Source organism: Mauremys reevesii, linkage group 1 (assembly GCF_016161935.1).
Source record: "Mauremys reevesii isolate NIE-2019 linkage group 1, ASM1616193v1, whole genome shotgun sequence".
Classification (NCBI taxonomy): Eukaryota; Metazoa; Chordata; order Testudines; family Geoemydidae; genus Mauremys; species Mauremys reevesii.
Genome location: NC_052623.1, coordinates 260,952,122 through 260,974,007, shown reverse-complemented (window position 1 = coordinate 260,974,007; position 21,886 = coordinate 260,952,122). Strand labels below are relative to the sequence as shown.

General features: G+C 44.1%; 2 protein-coding genes across 4 annotated transcripts in view; one reads left to right on the top strand and one right to left on the bottom strand.

Annotated features, from left to right (window-relative positions):
• Positions 1–4,156: 4,156 nt before the first annotated feature.
• ASCL1 (achaete-scute family bHLH transcription factor 1) lies at positions 4,157–6,187 on the bottom strand. Its single transcript, XM_039484169.1, has 2 exons — positions 5,329–6,187; positions 4,157–5,074 (listed from the first exon to the last, which is right to left on the bottom strand). Exon 1 carries the CDS (start codon positions 5,969–5,971, stop codon positions 5,345–5,347), a length of 627 nt encoding a protein of 208 aa, XP_039340103.1. The 5' UTR covers positions 5,972–6,187; the 3' UTR covers positions 4,157–5,074; positions 5,329–5,344.
• A 12,484-nt stretch (positions 6,188–18,671) lies between these two features.
• The window catches only part of PAH (phenylalanine hydroxylase), a 56,032-nt gene continuing 52,817 nt past the window's right edge, over positions 18,672–21,886 (top strand). For all 3 annotated transcript variants that reach the window (XR_005583601.1, XR_005583599.1, XM_039484150.1), the window contains exon 1: positions 18,672–18,786. Coding sequence is in view for 1 of the 3 variants with exons in the window: in XM_039484150.1 (XP_039340084.1) it covers positions 18,766–18,786 (21 nt within the window). In the remaining 2 variants the exon portion in view is untranslated. The remainder of the gene's footprint in view (positions 18,787–21,886) is intronic.

The window sequence follows — 21,886 nt, the reverse complement described above, 5'->3', positions numbered from 1 at the left end:
AGCAGCATTATTCATGAAGATTTTCAGCTGTTTTTTGTGTTTTAACTAACCTTTGAGTTTGGTCAGAAGACTAGCCAGGCTCCCTTTCTCAAAAGACGGTGCTGGCAACCGGACAATGAAGCCAAACTGTTTTCCCTGTTAAAGAGATAACTATGCCCGTTGAGTTGTACATAGAGAAATTAATCTTCGGGCGCATAGAAACGATGGGCTAACCTCTGTTTGCAATCTCCTGCATGGGATTATTGATAGGATGCTGGAAAGTAGCAGCAAATACACCGTCTGGGGGCAAAGAAAAAACAACCACCTCTCTTGAAAATAAAAGGCATGCTACTCTGCTTACTTACCATTTGCCTTTTGTAGCAGGATTTGTACTGGCTAACATAGTAAAAGCAGGCTTGTTAATTGCTCCAGAAAGAAGTTCCTGGAACTGTATGATCTTAGATATGCTTGGGGAATTAGAACTAGTGACTGGTACCTTCACATTTAAAGAGGGAACAAGAAACCATCCACTGCATTTCAAGGCAAGCTAATCCATGAATATACTGAGTAATAATCACTGCATTATACAGTTCATCCCTCCAGCGCTGCCCACAGTGTGAAGTAAGGGTGTTCCCGGCGTGACTTTTGCATTTGGCAGGTGGCGTTTCTTTTGTCTCCCCTTGAACTTTCCTTCCCCCCACCCCTTCCAGAAAAGAAAATAAATAAATAATAAAAGCCCAGGCAGAATCCGCAGGAACCTTCCCACCACTTTCAAGTTACTTATTTATGAGGGCAGAGCTTAGTGTAGGTGCTCTCTGCAAGTTTGATTGTCCCGCTTCGGAAAACAGCAGCAACAGTATAATCGGAGAAGGCTTCTGCAAGCTACCGGTGTGTTTACGATCCCAGCTTTTTTGCATTCTGCAAAACCCTTTACTCCACGCCCCCCCCCCCTCGTTTTTTTTATAATCAGGTAACTGAGCGACCCTTAAACTGCTGTTATCTTAATGGCAGGGCTCGTGCGGTAGGAGGCTAAGGCGTGCGCATCTGACAGTGGACGCATGCCTGGAGCCAATCAGCGCTGGGAACAAGCCGGGATGGTATATAGCTTGAATAAATCATTAAGCTTGACACGCGCTCCCCACTCTCTGGGCTCTGTAATACAACTCGCTTCCTGCCATTAACCTACAAAACCTCTTTTGTATCAATCTAATCTTGCATACAAAAGACAGAATATAACTTAAACCTGCATCAAGAGGAAAGTCGTCTTTTCCACCCCCACCCCCATTTTCCTGGGAATCTGCTACTGTAGGGTATAAATGCAGGGGATGGAGGTGAATGATGTACCTTGAAAGGGTGATTACTTCGAAAAGTAATAGAAACAGTATTATTTTAAAAAAAACCACGCATATAAAGAAATGCTGAGTATTCTTCCATTTTTAGCACCTGGATCGTATTCGAGCAGATCATTGCTACTCTTGTTGCTAAAGTTTGCAAGGCAGGAAAACTGCCCTCGAGAAAGGGAAATGGGGCTTCCATTACATAGCCCTGAACACACAAGTACTGCAGAAGATTGCCACTTATTTGCAGTTTGCCTCACATCACGGGTCCACGTGAATATGTGATTAATCTTAGAGTTATCTACCATGTAAAGGACTTTTCTGCCATTGCTTTTACCTTATGATATACCTTGATGTGATATACATTGACTACCTTACGACATACAGCGAGTAGACTGAAAATGCATGGTCAGAATCACTTCTCAATTTAAGTGAGACGTGCCAATATAGGGTTCAGCAGTACCATGCGTACAGGATGAAGTCAGCCTATCAGCAACTAAAAAATATTGGACCAATCCTACATTCCTTGTCTACACCCAAAGTTCCCATTGTCTGCAGTGGAAATGTTGAGCGCCCAGGGAATGAAGGATGGGACCAGATGTAGATCTTCAAAAGGGAGGATCCAGATTCCCAATGAACCCAGTGGAAGAAGGAAGGGGCTTTTTAGGGGGAACCCAAACTTTAAAAGTTATGATCCTTCAGGCTTGACCTTTGCTCTGACAATAGAAGCCCTGTGATTTGTTTTGAACTGTCAGCTATGTGGGGTGGGGGGACGACCGTTACTCCAGGAGGGTTACAGGTCCTAATTTGAACCGTGCAGAACCATTATAGGAAGATATTCAACCCGTATCTAAAGCAATATCTAAATTTGCCGAGCCAGGCATAGGGCTCTCGTTCAGTCCTCTGCACTTCACCAATATCAGCCAGTTACAACAAATGTTGTTTCGCTTTTTAGGCACGCTCGAAGTTAGCTACGCCGAGGAACAAAATCAAAAACTTGGGTGAGATGAATTTGTTAATAACTCACTTTCTAGCGTTAAAAACAAAGACCCAGCAATCTCCATCTGCATTTTGTATTTTTCTGATAGTCCTTTGTAGCTTTAAAACTTATACTGCGACCGATAGAAGCCACTGATTTATGGAGTTTACTAAAGCTAACTGAATACTGCTTGTCAGGGTGCACTGAATGGCTCTCCCTCCTCATACAAGAAAAGGCTTTGTGTTGCTAAGCGATTAGAGCAGATGTAATGAGATTTACCCCAATCCTGCTTTGGCCTTTCCTATCTTCAGTAAAACTGTGTGTTTGTATGTCTTTTTCTTTCTCGCTTTCTTTTTTTTTCAGGCCTGGGGGAGGGAGGGGGAAGAGGGATGAATTTCTGAGTCTGCCTCATACACTGTAGCAAATAACAGCGTAACTTTGCCTTTAGTTTAATGAGTCTGGATATTTACTATTCAGAAGTGAGCAAAAAAGAACACCTGTCTACACAAGGAAGAGAAATTTCGCCTTTGTAACAGAATGAAACATTATCCTAATGTTATATTCATAGCCATAAATTACTCGCTACACTTTCTTTGCATACCTTATCTACACACTTGCAAAAGTGGGTAAATAAAAAGCTGAGGTGCCTTTAGCGAGAGAATGGCTGGAGACATTATAACGGTTATTATTTTCATAATTAAACATTCGTTCTAAGATGGGTTAAAACAACGACTGTTTGTTCTGAGGTAATGAGGGATTTAGTAATTCCCCCCACACGCTTAAGTAACATATTGATAATTTTGAGGTGGCGGGAGTGAAATGAATGTATAGAAATTCACGTTTAAAGCAATGCAGCAATGGAAAAATTACATTAAATTCCGGTGTAGTCAATGACTTTTTCTGTTTTAAGTTTTTTTTTTAAATTAGCCCCGTGCAAATAAATAGTAAAGCTGTACACAATCAGGCTAGATTTTTAATTCTGTGAGGCATGCGGGCTATCCCAGTTTTTGTTGGTTGTGGTGGGTTTTTTTAAAGATGCATTTTGCGCTTTGCTTTCCGCTTGGCTTGATGCACGCAAACTGAATTTTCAAGTAATGCAGGAGGGGAAAAAAGGGGGAGGCGAATTCTGGTCACGTCCTTGCTAACTGACAACAAGCAGGCTAGCCAAAAAAAAAAATCTTTTTGAATCTTGGTAATTGGGTACTTTTACACTCAGATCACGCTATTTGGCCAGAATAATAAGTTTAGGAAGATCAGTGTCATTTCTACTACCTTGGGGTTTTTTATTCCCCCTAGTCCCCCTTTCCCCCAACGATTTTATTGATTGCTTGTCTAAAATAAATATATAAAAGGCCCACCAAAAATGTAGCTTGTCTATTTCGGTGGCTCTAACTATACGTTTCCTCCTATTTTCCTCTACCCTGTTTCATTGGAGGCGGTGAGAGGACGGTCAGAGCAGTGAAATTGTGGGATGGAGCGCCCTCTTTTTTAGGGTTCATTCTTTTAGGAAATTCTTTAATGTGCAGTGATTTCATGAAGGACAATGAAGCCATTAATCACCCCGGAGCCTCTTGGTTTGGATACACATTTGCAACATAGAAGGGCAAGAAAACAATTGTAATACCTCTGTATCTTTGCATATATATGTTACATCCAGCATACATACAAATACTCCATATGCAACGTATCTCTGACATGTTATCACGTAACATTTTTCTCTTTACATTCATAGTTATCAGTGGCAGAAATAAAATTACATGCAATAGGCAGCTGATCACTTGAATTTTAAAAAAAGGTTTTATTACGAAACTAGCTTGTATAAAACATGGTTATACAGGACTTTTGTAAGTTTGTAATAAAACAGTAAGAAAAGGCAGTGGTATAAGGGCTTTTTTCTTCCTTTTTTTTCTTTTTTCAAAAGGCAGCTTATAAAAACAAATGGCTACCATTTTGGTGTTTGGACAATAGCTGCATAAACTTTGTTCACTTTGAACATTGTTTAATAAACATTATTAATACATTAACAAAGTTTCTATAAAGTAAGACACGTTGGTGCTAAAGTACATCTGGAGGAATTCCAAGTCCTTTACAAAACCACATACAAAAATGGCAGTTGTAAGGTAAAGGTAATGTTGACTACATGTCTAAATATCAAGAGGTAATAAGCATTACATCGTTTTTTTAAAAAAAGTCTCAAGATATACACATTTAAAACCATTTGTACAAAAAACCTCTATAAATTTCTCTCTTATGTACAAAAATAGCTTAATATATCCCCAAACTGGTTAGGATAGATACAAATAGATTTTCTTATAATAAAAAATTCACAAAAAAAGGATTGGAAGCATTCGATGATGAAAATGGTAGGAAAAAGTCAAAGTGGTGGGGGGAGGGGTGACTTTAGAGGGTTCTTTGAGTACAGCATAGTTTAATTTCAAAATCTCCACAAACGTTAGGAAACTAACTGTGGCCATAGCGTAATGAACACCAGTCTTTAAGGGCTACAACTGTAGTGGGGGTGGGGGAAGAGCCCCTCTCTATGTTGAGGCTAGGCAGTGCTCTTCCTTAGATGGATAGGATGACACATGTTTTTGAGGACACATGCTTCATCGTGCCGTGGTCCCCGCAGCTTTCAGATCCATCTTGGTCTTGTGAAACTGACCGGAGTGCAAAGGCAGTGAGTGCTTCAGTGTTCTTGGAGAGGCGAGACAAGCTCCTCGTGTGCTATGTATTTCCCCTTCCGCTGGGGGAAAAAATGCATTTTGTTTTTGCAACAGTCCTGTAACAACAAACAAGAGAGAGAGTCAGCATCAAGGTAGCTCTTAGGTACAAGCAGCTGCAAGATCGAGGCGGCGGGGGGGGGGGAATTCTGCTCATCTGCAGCTTCACGAGTGGTCACTGAGCCCTTCCCAGGGCTGCACAGCCCCCCCTCCCTTCCCCAATACCACCCCCAGGCTGGGGATCCCGGTAATAACAGATCCCCCGGCTGCCCGGGAGCGCCCCGAGAGCGGCTCCCGCAGAAGCCAAACCCACCTGCTGCAGCCAGAGCTCAGAACCAGTTGGTGAAGTCCAGGAGCTCCTGCTCTTCGGGGCTCAGCGGGTCGTAGGACCCGTCGTCGGAGGAATAGGAGGAGACGGGGGAGCCTGCCATGGAGTTCATGTCGTGGGAGTAGCCGGGCGAGATGGTGGGGGACAGCACCCCGGCCTGGAAGGCGGCGCTGACGGCGTCGTGCTCGTCCAGCAGCTGCTGCAGGGCGCGGATGTACTCGACGGCCGAGCGCAGCGTCTCCACTTTGCTCATCTTCTTGTTGGCCGCCCCGTTGGGGACGTGCTCCCTGAGGGTGGCGAAGCCCAGGTTCACCAGCTTCACCCGGTTCCGCTCCCGCTCGTTCCGCCGCGCCACGGCCGCCGGCTGCTGCTGCGGGAGGCTGTAGCCGAAGCCGCTGAAGTTGAGCCGCCTCTTGCAGCGCATCAGCTCCGGGGAGGACGAGCGCTGCCGCTTGACGGGCTTGGGCGCCGCCGCCGCCGCCTTGCTGGCCGGCGAGGGCTGGCGGCCGGCCGGGCTCAGCGGCGGCGGCGGCGGCGGCGGCACGCTCTGGGCGGCGGCGAAGAAGCAGGCGGGCTGCAGGAACTGGCTGGCGCCGCTGTCCATCTTGGCAGGGCTGGCGCTGGCCATTGGCAGCCAGCGGCGGGCGAGCGGGCGGGCGCGCGGCGGCCGCTTGCTGCTGCTGCTGAGGCGGCGGCGGCGGCGGGACTCGCAGGGGGGACGGAGAGAGCGCGGCGCTTTCTCCCTCTCTGCCCCCCTCCTCGGCCCCCCTGCGCACCGGGCTGCGGGGAGGCTCGTGGCGCTCGCGTGTGCGCTGCCTGCCTTGCAAAGGCCCCTTTTGCACACCGCCGGCTGGGGATTGTGTCTCTTATAAGGGGCGGCCGGGGCTTTGCCGGCCTCTCCCCTCCCCCAACACACACTCCCCCTGCGGGGTCCCCCCCACCCTTCGCCGCCCTCCCCCTCCCCACACGCTCTGCACCTTGCGCCGTCCACGCTCCCCGGCTTTGCAGTGAGTGGCCGGGGAGCGAGGCTGCCTTTTCAACGCGGGGGGGGTGGGGAGGGGGGAGAAAAAACCCACAACACACGGGGCGCCCCGCACACACGCGCTGGCCCCGGCCCGGCCCCGCCTCCGCTTGAAACAGCCCCCCCCTTCCCGCACGGCCTCCAATTCATTCACCCGCCTCTCCCCGCCAGCCCTACCCCTCCCGGGTTTGTTGTTGCAAGTGCGTGCGCCAGGCGCGTGCCGCTCTCCCAGCCGCTGAATAAACAACTGGGCTGGGGAAGGAGCTGCAAGGGGAGGGGGGGGGCGCTGGGTTGGGAAGAGACCCAGAGGCTGGAGCAAGTGCTGATGGGCTGGGGGATGTAGGCAAGCCTCGGGGTTGGAGGCGCACAGAGAAGGGAGAGGTCTTTCTGGGACCAGCCCCAAACCCAACCAGAAGGGGAGGCAGGCCGCTCGGGGGGGTCTCACCCAGCCCCGACAAGGTGCCCAAGCTATGAGCTTGCACAGAGGCTTGTTCTCCTGGCGAAGCAGGAGGCGATTTGCCGTGCTTAAGCTCAGGGTTAAAGCGGTCGCTGCAGAGTAAAGTGGGGCAGGAAAACGCATGGCAGATCTAGCAGCATCGGGGACCCATAAATAGAGACGTTTGGGAAGGGAGAGAGGGGCGCGCCTTTGGACGCCACTGAAATATACTAGATTTTAGGAGAGAGAGGGGTTTGGAGAGAGAGGCTGGGGGAAAGAAGAAAGGCAGGTGGAAAGTCCGATCCTGAGAGATGCTGAGCACCCGTCACTTTCCTGGAGCGCAGTGAAAGTCCAAGGTCGCTGAGCACCTCGAGGAGTGTGGAAACTTATCAATGTTTTTCTAAAGAAATAAGGAGAAACTGTTGGCGTGGATGTGTCCGTTGCTCTGCACAGAGATGCTGATAGCGTCCCCGCAGAAAAAAAGGGTCTTGCAAGCAATATTAGAGAGTTGCGGGGGGTGGGGGGTGGGGGTGGAAGAAGACCCCGGAGTGGGAGTGGGGGTGAATAAACACAAAGAGAGAGCTAACATTTCCCAGCCTGCTGGATTGGGAAGTGGTTGGCTTTTTTAAATCTTCGGGTAAAGTCAAGATGGCTGATCATATTTCCTTGATTTACTGGGTATTGTGAGGCTTAAGTCAGTAATGTTTGTCAAACACTTTGTTCATTTATTATTATCTGCATTACAGTAGCACTCTGACACCCCAAACAAGATCTGGGTTCCATGGTGTTATGTGCTGTACAAACACATTGTCAGAGTGCCTGCCCTGAGGAGCTTACAGTTTAAGGCCCCTTTCAGGAAAGCATCACTATTCAGGACAACATTTAATCCCATGCATAAATCCCATTAAAGTCCATGGGAGTTAAGCATGTGCTTAAAATTAAGCACATGTTTAAGAGCTTTCCTGAGTTGGGGCATAAATAGACAAGAGAGACAAAGGACTGGAGATAAAACGTTTTATTGGCTCTAATTTACAGATGAGGAACTGAAGCACAGAGAAATTAAATGGCTTGCAGACAACCCGCCTATGCCAGAACCAGGGACTGCACCAGATCTCCTGTGTGCTAGTCCATGCGGTATGTACAAGACCATCCTTTCTCTCTTTTTTTAGATGGTTGGGTGGAAGGTGCCATAAGTGCTAAGTATTAATTCTTATTTTATGATGATGATGATGATAGTACAGAACCTACATTTTTTTTTTCGTGTGCAACAATAAGATTTTCAGGTTCAAAAGTAGTTATCCCCTCTGAACCAGGGAGTTTGCAGGTGGGACCCAGCCAGTGAAGGAGCATTAGCTCTGTCCAGCAAGGAGAGCACCTGAAAAATCACTTCCCAATAGTTACAGTATTGAAACTCCAATTGAAGTCAATAGGAGTTTTATACTGACTTCACTGATAGCTAGAACACTGTTAATCATAGAAATAAGACATGGAAAAAAGTAAATAATCCAGTCCATCTTCCCTTCCAGTGCAGGATTGTTCTCTACCATGGATTATCTATTGTTTTGTCCAGCCTAGTTTTAAAAGTGCCAGGCATTAACAAATAGTACGGTGTTGATGGTGGGGCATTCCCATATAAGATTTATTTTTTAAAATCAGTTTATGAATCAGACTAATCAATTTGTGCAAATGAATGCTAAAGAGCTTTCCTTATTCTGCTGGCAATGTTTGGTTAAATAATAAATATAAGTAGCAATAGTATGCTTTTCACTCATATAGTGTCTTTCCTATGCAGATCTCAAAGTGCTTTGCAAGCTTCCATTAAGTTTCATAATACTCCTGTGAAGTAGGTATGACATTACCAGTTTGAGAAGTAGGTAAAGAGATTTGCCCAGACAGAATCAGTGGCCAGAAAGAAAATCCCAGGCATGTCCTTACACAGGGAAAATGTCCCTCAACATTGTAATTGGTTTTTTAAATGGTTCAGCTAAACCTATTCTAAAACCAGTTGGAGAGGCACCATAGACCTGCTTTAAGCAGCCTGAATTGATTTTAGTTGATCCAATACCATTTCAAAACCACATGGTTCAGATTACCTGGAGCCTGGTCTACTCTGTGGCTCCAATTGGATTTTAAATTGCTTAAAGCTGATGGAGATAGTTCAACTGACATTTCCTCAGTGTAGACCAGGTTCCTGTATCTTATCTTCTTGTTCCCTGCCCTCAACCACTAGAGCACACTCTGACTGGGATGGATTTAAGAGAGTATAATCCCGGGCTAATGGTTTTCTGGTAAGACACTGCTACTGCACTGGAGACTGGTTTGCTTTTGGTCCAGGCTCAGACTCCAAATAAAAAGTGTTGCCTGCAGTTTTGACCTTTCACTGGAGGCATGGCTATGTTTATGAAGACATGGCCTGCCACTGATTTAACGGAAAATACCCAGCTAAACAGAAATCACTATGGATATTATTGAAAAAGCCATGTCTTTAATGGTCCTGAATTCTGATCCACCTATGACTCTTGCCACCTGTCCCAAGCAGCATGAGGATAATGGTTTTGTGGCTTTTATTGGACAAATTAGTTAGTGCCTTTGTGCCTACTACATGTTTACATGAAAGTATTGGTTTAGTTTCCTCCAGGTTTAAGGTTTTTACCTATGCTCTCTCAAAATAATGGCCTCTCTATGTTATGTCTTCACCTCTCTTTGTAAATAGTCTATCTATTTAATTTGTGAAACCCTGATTGTACATCTGCTGCAAAAGCAAGCACTGGATATAGATGAAGGGCCTTTTTCTCCAGTCCCTTACACTGGTTTACCTCAGAGTGACTCCACTAAAGTAAATGGGTGAAATTCTGGCTCCATTGAAGTCAGTAGCAAAACTCCCATTGACTTCAGTGGAGTCAGGGTATCAACCAATACCTCTACACCCACACTAAAGCCAGTTAGCTGAATGGAGGAAATGGTTCAAAAAGTTGAATTGGAAATAAATATTGTTCTATTGTTTGAAAGACTCTCCTGCACTCTGGCAGGCTTTTTATTAAAAACAAAACAAAACAAAAACTAAAAATTCAGCTCAGCTTCATGTACTTTTTATTTATACTTTCCCATTGTTGCTGCTGAACAATTTATGGGTAAACATGGGAATTTTTACAGTGGGTTAGACTAGTCCAGTATCCTGCCTCAAACAGAGGTAAGCATCACATACTTCAGAGAAAGGTACAAGAAGCCCTATAATGGGACTATTATGTAAAAATCTGCCCATGAGGAAAGTTCTTCTGAACTCCCTGGTTAGCTTATGCAACAAAGCAGGAGGGTTGATATCTCTTATATTTTTTATCATTATGTGAGTGTTCATATTGTCCATATAAATCAGTGGTTTTCAAAAATTGTTAATTTGCGGACCCCTAAAAAATTTTGAATGGAGGTGAAGACCCCTTTGGAAATGACTCCATGGGATCAATGTGTAAGCTCTTCATGTCTTCCCGAAATGGGGCTGTTAGGCATTACCATGGTTACATCAATAAATAAATAATAATTAATAGTAATAAATAATGAATACTGTCTAGTGGCAGTAAATTCCACATGTTAATTATGTATAGTGTAATAATCCTTTAATCAGTTTTGAATTTGTTGCCTTAAATTTAATTGTATGTCCCTTTGCCCTTATGAGAAAGATAAAAAGGTCTGCCCAAAAGATCTCCTGTATGTTATGTTAATTATTTTATGTATCTTGGTCATGTATACTCTTATTTGTCTTTTCTCTGATTAGTCTTAATCTTTCATCCTCTCTAGATATGGAAGATGAAATAGGGTAACCAGACTTGGACCTATTGTTCAAGCAGAGGATATACAAATGACCTATACAATGGCATTATATTCTTTTGGTTTTAATTTTTGTAGTTTTTGTACTGCTTTAGACTTGTACTGACTGGGAGGGTGAAGTGGAGTTAAATGCATATTGTCAGTGTATTTTATCTCGATACAGATGAAGGCAACTAGAAATCCTAGTGGTTGAATTACTGAGGCAATATAGATGGATAAACAGGTGTGCAACAGTAGACTCTGGGAGCTGGAGTTCCATTTCTGACATACCCTGTTAACAGGGGAAACATGTTTTTTTGGTGTTACCAATATCGCTTCCCCAGGCTGCATGTTTGCAGTGCCAGGTTAACATAACTACCTGTTTCCTAAATAAAAACAAACAAAGAAATGATACAAAGTAATCTTGAAGCATCAGAGGGAAAAAAAACACCATGAGTCCAATGTTTATGGTTTTGAAAGGAGAGCCAGTGGGCCTTACTCAAGTCTTTCTTCACTTTTAATTTTGCCTGTGAAAGGACTGCAGGCGTCTTAATATGGAACAGACTGTTGCAGCGCAATGACATCTATTAGCATGTTTCCTAGTATCATTTCCAGTTCACCTAGTTATATTAGGCCAAGGGCCGTATTGATGTCTCCTTGCTATTCAGAGAGATGATGGAATGTGCTGATTGCCCACAGTATCTCCAGGTAGTGAAAAAAAATCCTCAAAAAGCAGTCCTAAATTTGTGCCAGGGCTGAGTCCCAGCACCTCCAAATTTGGCAGTTCATAGCCCCGCCCCCCTGGGATTGCTGCATCAGTTCTGAATGTAAAAAAATTTCTTGAGCCCTGGCACCTTCTGTAATTGCTTGAGCCCTTGCACCTCTTTCCATACAAATTAAGCACTGTAAAAAAACTTGTTGAAATATTACAATCTAGTCCCCGGGTATCCAACTAACCTGATTTTAAATAATAATAATAATTAATAATAAGGCACAGCCTCTTCTGTAAGTCTGAGAATTAGAGTCCCAACAGTCAGTTTTATAAGGATGGGAAAGTACCTGGAAAAGATGAGTCGTGTACGAGGTACTTTTGAAGAGCTACAATAGAAACCCCACTATTTCCATCTTGAAAAGGGTTCTGGACACAGTTAATAGCACACCTGACCCACAAAACAAACTTGCGCTTGCCATGGGAGAGTGGAAAAACTTCTTAACCAGAACACATCTCGTGACTACACCAGTCCCGGACTGTCTCTATGTTAAAAAAACCAAACCAAACCAAACCCGACTTTTAAAAAACTATTTTAAACATTGGGCCGTATAGTAGTCTATTGTCTACTTTCCAATCAAGTCACTTACCAGCGTAAGGTATCTATTGATGCTAGATGTACAGATAATAAATATTTGTTCCAAGGTTTTTTCCACCGTTATGCAGTCGCCCCGCACCTGCAGTTAAGAGTTCTTAATTCCAACATAATGATAAATATCCCTTTCCCCGTTCACTGTTTTTTTTTAAATCTTGTACTGTCATTATTTTATTGTTTCGCCGGGTTTTTTTTTTTTTTTTTGTAAATTGCAGCTACACTCAGGAGTTCTTTTGAAGCCCCCTCCCTCTTTACTTTTCTAAGCTCTTCTTTTTTTTAAAAAAAAGGCCCATTTACGTTATGATTAAATACCGTCTTGGATAAGCATAACGAAAGTCGTTAATCTATATAGATCTTCAAAGAATCAATATATTCTGAACTTTTGTAGGATTTGTTACACTCCATTTTGTTACAGTAGGCGAGCTCGTCTGGGTCTGGGCACATGTGTTTCTCCCCCTCCCCCTAAGAGTGAAAATAAAGTAAAAGGTCTTTCATGGTAAACAAAACCAGCTTATTCTCCACATAGAACACATGAATAGCTGGAAAAAAACTTACAATAAATGGTGCATTTTTTTCTCTGCTGGGTATAGCATTCAAGATCAGTCCAGTATTCAAGAAGCAGTCCATTTTTTGCTCAGCAAGAGAGTTTAGAAAAGAAGCGTGGGGTCTATTCAAGGATCTTTTCCCCCTTCACAATTGCTGGGCTTTATGAAACCTATCTTCCATGCCTTGTCAGAGTATTTCTGGGGACCAATTAGTGCTTTGTTGCAAGGCTTCTTTGCTGAATCTTTGAGCAGCAAGAAAAAGCTCTCTTGAGTCTCCCCTTATTTTGACTATTTCAGTCATTACTCAGTGTAATAATTAATATGACAACTGGACGCTGAAGTTTGTATAGAAACACCTCGGCTGCAGGAGAGAGCGTGCAGTGGGTGGTAACAAGCTACAGATCAGACCGAGAAGCCACACACACAAAAAAGAGAAAGGAATGAATGAAAAGAAAGAAAGAGAAGGAATACAGATAAATAAATAGTTGGCACAACCCGAAGAAACATAAAACAGACTGGAAAGAAAAAAACACAATCAGGAGGGAGGGGGGATAGGGAGAGGTTAACTTATTTTGAAACAGTTTTCTGGATCAGACACTATGTGCATCTAATTTCCAAGTGTTGTTAGTCTCATAACACAGAAAAGAGAGATTTCTTATGATCGGTCATGTTTAAGGAGTATTTCAATACACGTTGGAGGTGTAGTTTCAGATTCCTTTTAGTAACAGTTTAACCCTATGGAAGGAGGTTTGCTGGCTTTGAATTTTAAAGAACTGGCCATTCCAAACCACGTTAGAGGCTAATGCGCCATACTGCGGGTTTGAATAGTCCTCTCCTGTAAAATCTGCCAGAAGAGGACTAAAGTGTATGCCCTCTGCTCGTTTAAAGTACAGAACGACAAGGATGTTTGAGTCTAAGGCCGTTATTGGAATCTTCTAGGAATATTTACTGGAATGGACCCTTCTCGACTTTAGAGACATTTCTTGGGCTGCCAATTAAAAAAAGTCTCCTTGTTTCTCGAACCATTAGGGCATAATAAATAATTAGAGGTTTTAAGCATATTAGATACAGCTCATGCTAATGAGCTACATCAGATATCATGCTAACCTGAAGTGACAGTTTGCATATAAGGCGCGGGGACAGGGGGGCACACTGCAACTTTTTTCGAGTCTTCTCTCCTATGAAACCACAAGCACTGTGGATGTCCGCACTGCAGTTTTTCAACAACCCTCCCTTTTAATTTTTTTAAATTTTTGCAAATTTTGGCGTGTTTTTAGTTCACAAAACCGTGTTATTATATCACAAGCATCCAGCTCCCTCCACAATCACCATTTGTGGTATTTAAGGATCTGAAGTGCAAGGTTGCTCACTGAAGGCACCGAGGTGAGGATGAGACATGCCATTAGATATTATTGCCTGTGCGTTTTCCTTTCTCCTGGCTTGAAAATATTGCAACTTCTTCTTGATCCGTCAGTTCCCAGTCATGCTTGAAGTCACTGGCACAAAACAGCTGGGGAGGGGGGCTATATTCAGCCCCTGATTTCTTTGCCCTCCCACCACTCTCTCTCTCTCTCTCTCTCTCTCTCTCTCTCTCGATCCACATTTCGAGGACATGGAAAAGGGTAGGGGCAGTTTGCCGAATTAGCTGAGGTCAGTCGTGTGTCTCCATTGTGTGGCCACGTGTCCCGTGTCCATCAGGACCTCCCGAAGTCCAAAGCAGCCCGACTCCTTGCAGCACAGAACGGGAGCATCAATCAATCCCCCAAGTTCTTCCTGTTATTCCTCAGATGTCAGCGACTAATGCGGAAATATTTACTTTCCCTGCAGGTTGGAAGCAACTGTGCACAAACTAACACTTAACCTCTGTACCTTGGGCTTAGTTCAGTCCAGCTGAGAGCTCGTTAACCCTTCCCTATGTGAAGGTCACGCTATACTCCCTTTTAGCACGATGTAGGTGAATAATGGTGGAAGGGGTTTATTTCAAGATACAGGATTCTATTGGGTCTCAACCTGTACTCAGGTAAAACTGCCCTTGAAGTCAGTGGGAGGAGTTTTGCCTGGCCCCAGTGTATGTATGTGTGCAAACTGGTTTGTGATGATGGCCTATTATACATTCATATAGAATAGGAGTTATATTGCCACGCTTTGCCTTAGATATAACGGGCCAGCTCCATGCCCATCTATGGCACCGTCCCAGCAATCAGTAATGGCGTTAATGAGGAATAAATAATACATTTGCACCTCGAGTGGGTCCGTTGACGCCAGTGGAATTGCAAAATGAGTGACTTTGACTCACTGGTGCTAATTCACTTTGAAAAGGCTGTTACTTCAGTTACGATGAAGCCCTATGCAAGCTCGAAGGAGGAAGGCAGGCAGGTTCCTTTAGCTCCTAGGGCACTGTGGTTGTCCAGGAGAGGGCATCTTCTCAGCATTTCAGATGCGCCGAAAGAGCATGTGTTTTATAACTTCCTCAACAGCTAATGATCTTTGCTGATCTGGGCATTGCATTGATTCGTCTTCTTAGTCAGGTTGTTTAAAACGATTACATCTCTTTAAAAGAGAGCCATCAGTAAGTGGTAAAGACAGAATAATGTGTGTATTGACCAAATGCCTGGAGAGAAACAGCGCTAAGACGTTGCTATGCACCAATCTCCCCTTTTATTGACTCAATTAACTAGAGTGGAGAGAGGGGCAGGTGCTGATCCAGGTGCCGACGAACTGCAATTCCCTGTAGTAACTGCTAACCTTCCATTGATTAATTGGGTTGCTAGAGTTTGAGCCCCCCCCCAAGCCCCCATCTTCTCTCCATGATTTTAAAATCTTGAATAAAAAATACGAATATGCAAAGTCAGTGATCTTATGAGGACAGAGCGCCACCTACCGACCAGCTGTAGGATTGTGAGAGGCAAAAGGGTACGTTGACAGAGAGATACTCAGGCACTGCTTTTGCAGAGGGCTTATCTTGGGACTGAAACTTGAGTCAGCTACATGATAGGTATTTCTTCAGGGTTTACTTAGTTTAAAGACTTGGTTTGGCTTGTTCCATCACATAGTTACTGTAACAGAGGATGGGACATGAATGATGTAACAGTCTTAAGCTACACTAAATCGGCAAGGAGTTTTCAAGTAAAGGCAGACCGATGATTTGTCGTGGGGAATTAGGAGAGTTTGAACATTTTGGAAGGGAGTCAGCTAAGGAAAGGGGTGGAGTAGTTCTGTGAAGGGTGTCAGGAATTCCGCTGAGGGCCCTTCTCAGAGAACAGCAGGAAGATGGTGATGTTACATGTCCAAGGAAGGGACTTAGTTTTCTTGGAAGATATTTTAATTTATCTTAATGGAACTTTTCAGAATTTTTTTTTGCCACTAGGGGAATCTTTTTCTCCTTCCCACTGATTCTGCAAACTGTCTGGGATGTATTGAATAGGCAAGGAAAGGGGTAGACTCTTGGAGAATATTATGGAACATTTGAATATTTGACAGATATATCCCATGTCCTGCAAAGTGGAGTGATTCCTGGGTAAATTCCTGCTTCCGCAAAGGCACTAGAAAGCAGGGGCGGCTCCAGGCCCCAGCATGCCAAGCACGTGCTTGGGGCAGCAAGCCACGGGGGGCGCTCTGCTGGCGCCGCGAGGGTGGCAGGCAGGCTGCCTCCGGCAGTTTGCCTGTGGAGGGTCCGCTGGTCCCGCGGCTTCGGTGGACCTCCCGCAGCCTGCCTGCCATGCTTGGGGCAGCAAAATCTCTAGAGCCGCCCCTGCTAGGAGGGATCTTTATCCCAAGATAAGGGGGGAGTCTGAAATCCTCTACTGGCAAAGGGACCCCCCCACACACACTTGATTCCTATTACCTGTTTTCTCCTATAAATTGTTTTTTTTTTGTGACCATACCACCTTTGAAGGTCCTGGCTAACTAAGCAGACAGATAGATCCAGAGGGCTGGTGGCAACAGGCTGATGATACTAATATTATGAGTTATATTATGGTAGGTACTAAAGGCCCCAAAGGACACAGAGGCCACTTTATACTAGGCAATAATAATAAGTAATAATAAACATTAATAAGTAATAAATAATATCTAGTTTTTATACAGTTCTTTTCATCAGTTGATCTCAAAGTGTTTTACAAGGGAAGTCAGTATAATTTTCACTACATGGTATATATACAGTTACAGCATCTCTGTTTCAAAGAGCTTAGGGTATACATATATAACATAGACAAAGAGTGGGAGGGGATACAAAAGTAATTACAAAGATTCTGAATGAATGATTTTTAGCCTTGCCAGTGCTGTGTGGGTAGAATAAGAGGAATGCCTAAGAAAGAAGAAAAGATAGGATAAGAGAATAGAAGTAGGACAAGACTGAAGGCTTACGGGAACACAAAAGAGAATGAAAGGGACAGGACAAAAGAAGGCAAAGAATCATAGGGTCATAGGTGGCTGGTGAAAATATTCTATTTTGGGGCTGAGTCTGCCCCTCACTCACCCTACACTGGTGGGTTGTGTCCCACGGGCTGACTCCCTGCTCAGGCCCGTTGGCTCTCAGGGCCTCAGAAGATGCGTGCATCCATGCACAGTCAGAGACTTCTCTCCTTGACACCCCCCTTCCTGCCTCTGACACCACTGGAGGTGGTTCCTCAGGATACCCCCTTCTCAGGGACCTTGTCTTATCCCAAACCCCTCAGGATCTCCCCCTTCCCCAGGATTCCCTATCTTCTCCCCACAATCCCCCCAAGATCTTTCCCCTTCCAGGGGACTCTCTTCCCCTAATCCCCTCAGGATTCTTCCTCCCTTGGGACCCTCCTTCTCCCCAATCTCTTCAGGATGCCCCCTCCCCTGGGACTCTCCTTTCTCCAAATCACCTCAGGATTTCTCCCCACCCCCAGGATTCCCCTTTTCTTCCCTAACAATCCCTTAAGCATTCTCCCTTCAATGGGATTCTCCTACCCCACCCCAATCCCCTCAGGATCTTCTCCCTTCCATGAGAATCCCCTTCCTCACAATCTCCTCAGGATCCATCCTCCTCTGGGACTCCCTTTCTCTCCCCAACAATCCCCTTAGGATATCTGCTCTGCCAGGACTCCTCCTTTCCCTCCACAATCACCTCAGGATCCCTCCTCCCCATGGCTTCCTCTTCCCCCCCTAACAATCACATACCTCTTTCCTCCCATCATCTCGGAATTTCCCCTTTGCCTGTGCTGACCACAGCTGTGGTGGTATCACATGGTGAGAGAGACACTCTATTCAACCCTGATCCTGCAGGTTGCTGCACATTGGTGGAGTCCCACTGTCTTCATTGAGGCTCTTTTTGGGTGCAGGGGCATGTAACAAATTGCAGAATCAGGGCCTCAGATCATGTAGGTGTATAAGTCAAAATCAGCATAATCAAAATGCACCTGAATATTGCACCTGTTTTCTTGTATAGGGCCCTGGCTCTGCAGCATTCCCTCATCCCTCATTCTCCTTCTTTCCCAGCTTGGTTCAGTGCTGTTCTATGCAGATCCCATTACCAATCACAGCCCTCCTCCATGATTCTATTGCCATATTGACCCATCGTCCCTTCTCAGTACTGCAACACCCTAGCACTCTGATACTCCTGTGCCCTTCACGTCAGCTTTCACAGTTCTCTTCGTATCTCCTCTCTTTGTGGCCTTTCTCTATGTTCAGGGTATCTCCCTAGACAGAGTTGCTTACTAAAGTAGATCCAACTGTAAACAGAAAATGCTGTAAATCCCATATAATGTCAAACAGTGTCTAACGCTCATACAAGCCAGGGAACATCAATGTATGGATCAGAAACTGCTTAACAAAAGATGAAGCCCTTTGCACAACTAAAATGAACATAGCATGCAATATTAACCAAAAGGAAGGGATCTTAATTCAAACCATGCCATCTGTCCATGTTTGTCACAGATAGATACCATATGCTAGAGTGACTAAAAGGACACTCCTGGAAAGGCTTGAATTCTGCTGCTCTTACTGCACACATGTGAATTGTTTGAGACTCTGGTGCCAGAATTTGGCAGGGGGTGGAGAGGGGCGTGTAGGGAAGACGCCCCCTCTAACCACACACAGCTGGAGAAGGAGAGGGAGGAGGAAAGCGTGACGGGGGTTGGACCGGCCTTTCATGCTAAACTTTAAATACCTTTGCACTGCACAGATCTGTCAAGCCTAGTAAGGTCAGAAGGCTTTCTCTACAGAGAGAAGAGTGCATTGCAGCCTGAGTATTACTAGCTTTAAAGCCTGGACACAGAGGTTTGCAAAATGAATGGAGACCCTTTTCAGGTAGGTAGTGTGTTACAGGCAGGTGTATCTGGTATGGCAGGTGAAATGATACTGCTCTTTGGGGAGGATGGATGGCTTTTGCTCCTCTGATCTTGTACTGTGTTTGTGAGACATGGCATATTATTATTCACTTATGGTATGTGATGAAACAAGGCTACTGTATCAGTAGTTGTGGTGCCCCGTCTGCTTCCTTTTGGACAGTGAATGCACTTTTCTACTGTAAATTATATTTCTATGTGTGCAGTAGTGACAAAAATCAAACAGTAAAACAGAGATGGAGAGCCATTATAGCAACATCATAAGACCACTGCCAATGTATTTATGTATATATGGCAAAATAGAATAAGAAATGAAGTGACCAGAAAGACACCGGAGATCTCAAAATGTGTGTTAGAAGAAGACAGTGCCTATTATGATAGCCAATTTCTTTACTGGCTTTGAGGGATTATTTTGTTAAATTCTGGGTCTTTATTGTCTCTTGCTACTTTCTTTTTAAAGTTCTGATTGTTGTAGCTATTTTGAATCCGTTGCTTCTGAAAGTAGATGACAATCTGCTGAAGCACATGCCATTAAGCCGTGGGCAATATTTTACTGTAGGAACAAGTGAGAGAAGTAGTCCATGATCAGTGGTGTAAGTAAATTATTTGGGCCGAATTCTATACTCATTTGCCCTAGTGCAACTGCATCAAGGTCAGAGTGGAACTGCAAAGAAAATGAAAAGGTACAGCAATTTAAAAATGGAAATTCACAGAAAATCAAGGCAGGGTACAATTTTCAATAGTACCCAAGTGACTTAGAAGTCTAACTCTCTTTTTCCCCCCAAAAGTGCTTGAGGAGCACAAGTGTGTGTCTACACTGCAATTAAACACTCCTGGCCACCCTGTGCCAACTGACTTGGGCTGACAGGGCTGTAAAATTGCAGCGTAGACATTTGGGCTCTGCTGGAGCCTAGGCTCTGGAAACCTCTCCCTTTGTGGGGTCTCAGAGCTGAACTCAAATATCTACACTGCAAATCTACAGCCCCACGAGCCCAAGTCATCTGAGTTGGGTCAGCCATGGGTGTTTAGTTGCAATGTTGACAAACCTAAGTCTCCTTGAAAGTCAATGGGATTTAGGCTCATAAGTTCCTGAGTCACTTTTGAAAATGAAACTTAGACTTCTAAGTCACTTAGGTGTGTTTGAAAAATTGATCTTGTGTCATGTTTTGAAGTAGGAATATATTTCCATTTATATATATTCCAACTCTGGAGTTTAGTAACGTTGGGTGAAATCCTGGCCCCTGTGAAGTCAAAGGCAAAACTTCAGTTGTGTTCTCTAGGTCTGGGATTTTGCTCTTCATTCTTAATTTAATGAACTCTGCCATTCATTATCAGACATTTTAGATTTTGAAATGAGTCATATTTTCCCTCTGAGATGTGCACTGTGGATCTCCAAATTCTGGAACATTATGTATTCCTGAAAGGCCAACAGCAACCTCTATGCAAAACGTTCAACCTACTGGTATTACACTTACTTGCAAAATACTTGGGTCCAAACAACCACATGCTGTCTGCATTAGGGGTGGTGGCTTGGTCCAAAATGGTATTTAAGCCAACCATCTTGTTTTTTTATTTTACTGTCTTAAAAGGACAGAATGGGGAGAAAATTGCTGAACTTAATTTATTCTAGAGCTCTTTTGGATTTTCCTTAGTCTCCACAGATGTAAATTAATTAGGACTGGTTATCTGTGGGTTGTGTGTGTGGTGTTTTTTTTTTTAAACACAAGTAACAATAATTTAAGGCTCCAAATGCAAAATCTTCTCCCCAGGACCATCCTGTGGATTTGTGGCATGATCTTAGGGACTTGATCTCATAAGCCCATGAGGCATATAGGCAGTATAGTCATTTGTGACAGGTTTAATATAATTCCACTATTATTCATATTAATTAAAGGAAAACAAAGTGGCTGTGCTTAGCTATCTGAGAATTAAAAAGATAGGAAATACTCTTTAGCATGAATAAACTGTGCAAAATATAAGAAAACAAAGAGCTCATACTTACATTAATACACACATTAATACATTTTTAGGAGCATCTTTCCTAATAGGACCCAGTGTTGAGAGAGCAATATGGAACATAATTGTTTCACACTTACACCTAGAATGAGGAAAAGCTTTCTAGTTTTCAATCTTTCAGACACTTAGGAATGTGCTTAACTTTATGTATGTACGTGGTTCCACTGAGTTCAGTGAGATGACTCATGTGCATAGAGTTAAGCATGTGCCAAAATGGGCAACAAAATGGCAGATGAAAATCAGTGTTGATAAATCAATAAACATTGGAAAACACAATCCCAACCATACATACAAAATGATGGGGCATCTAAATTAGCTGTTACCACTCAAGAAAGAGATCTTGGAGTCACTGTGGCTAGTTGTCTGAAAACATCCACTCAATGTGCAGCAGCAGTCAAAAAAAGCTAACCGAGTGTTAGGAACCATGAAGAAAGGGATCGATAATAAGACAGGAAATATCATATTGCTGCTCTATACATTCATGATATGTCCACATCTTGAATAATATGTACAAATCTGGTCTCCCCATATAAAAAAAGATGTATTAGAATTGGGAAAGGTACAGAGAAGGGCAACAAAAATCATTAAGGGTATGGAACAGCTTCCATATGAGGGAAGATTAAGAAGACTGGAACATTCTGGGTTGGGTGGGTCTCCCTCTCTTTTTGATTTAAAAACAAACCAAAACTTCAAAGGGTCTCCTTTTCTTCTGAGACCAGAACGGGAAAACTTTTGAAATCACTAAAGGTTCCATGAAACAGGAAAACAGTTTCCCACCCAGCTGTAATGAGGTTAGACTGAGGGCAGGGGCACAGGGGCCAACTTTCCCCAGCACTAATGGGTGCTCGTACCCCCTGGCCCCGCCCCAACTCCACCCTTTCCCTGCCCCTGCCCTGCCCCCATTCCAACCCCTTCCCCAAAGTCCCTGCCTCAACTCTGGCCCCTCCCTGCCCCTATTGGACCCCTTCCCCAAATCCCTGCCCTGGCCCTGCCTCTTCCCCAAGTGCGCTGCTTTTCCCCTCCTCCCCTCTCCCTCCCAGGGCTTG

Coding starts and splice junctions, on each gene's coding strand:
- ASCL1 (XM_039484169.1), bottom strand. CDS start 5,971: ATGGCCAGCGCCAGCCCTGCCAAGATGGACAGCGGCGCCAGCCAGTTC.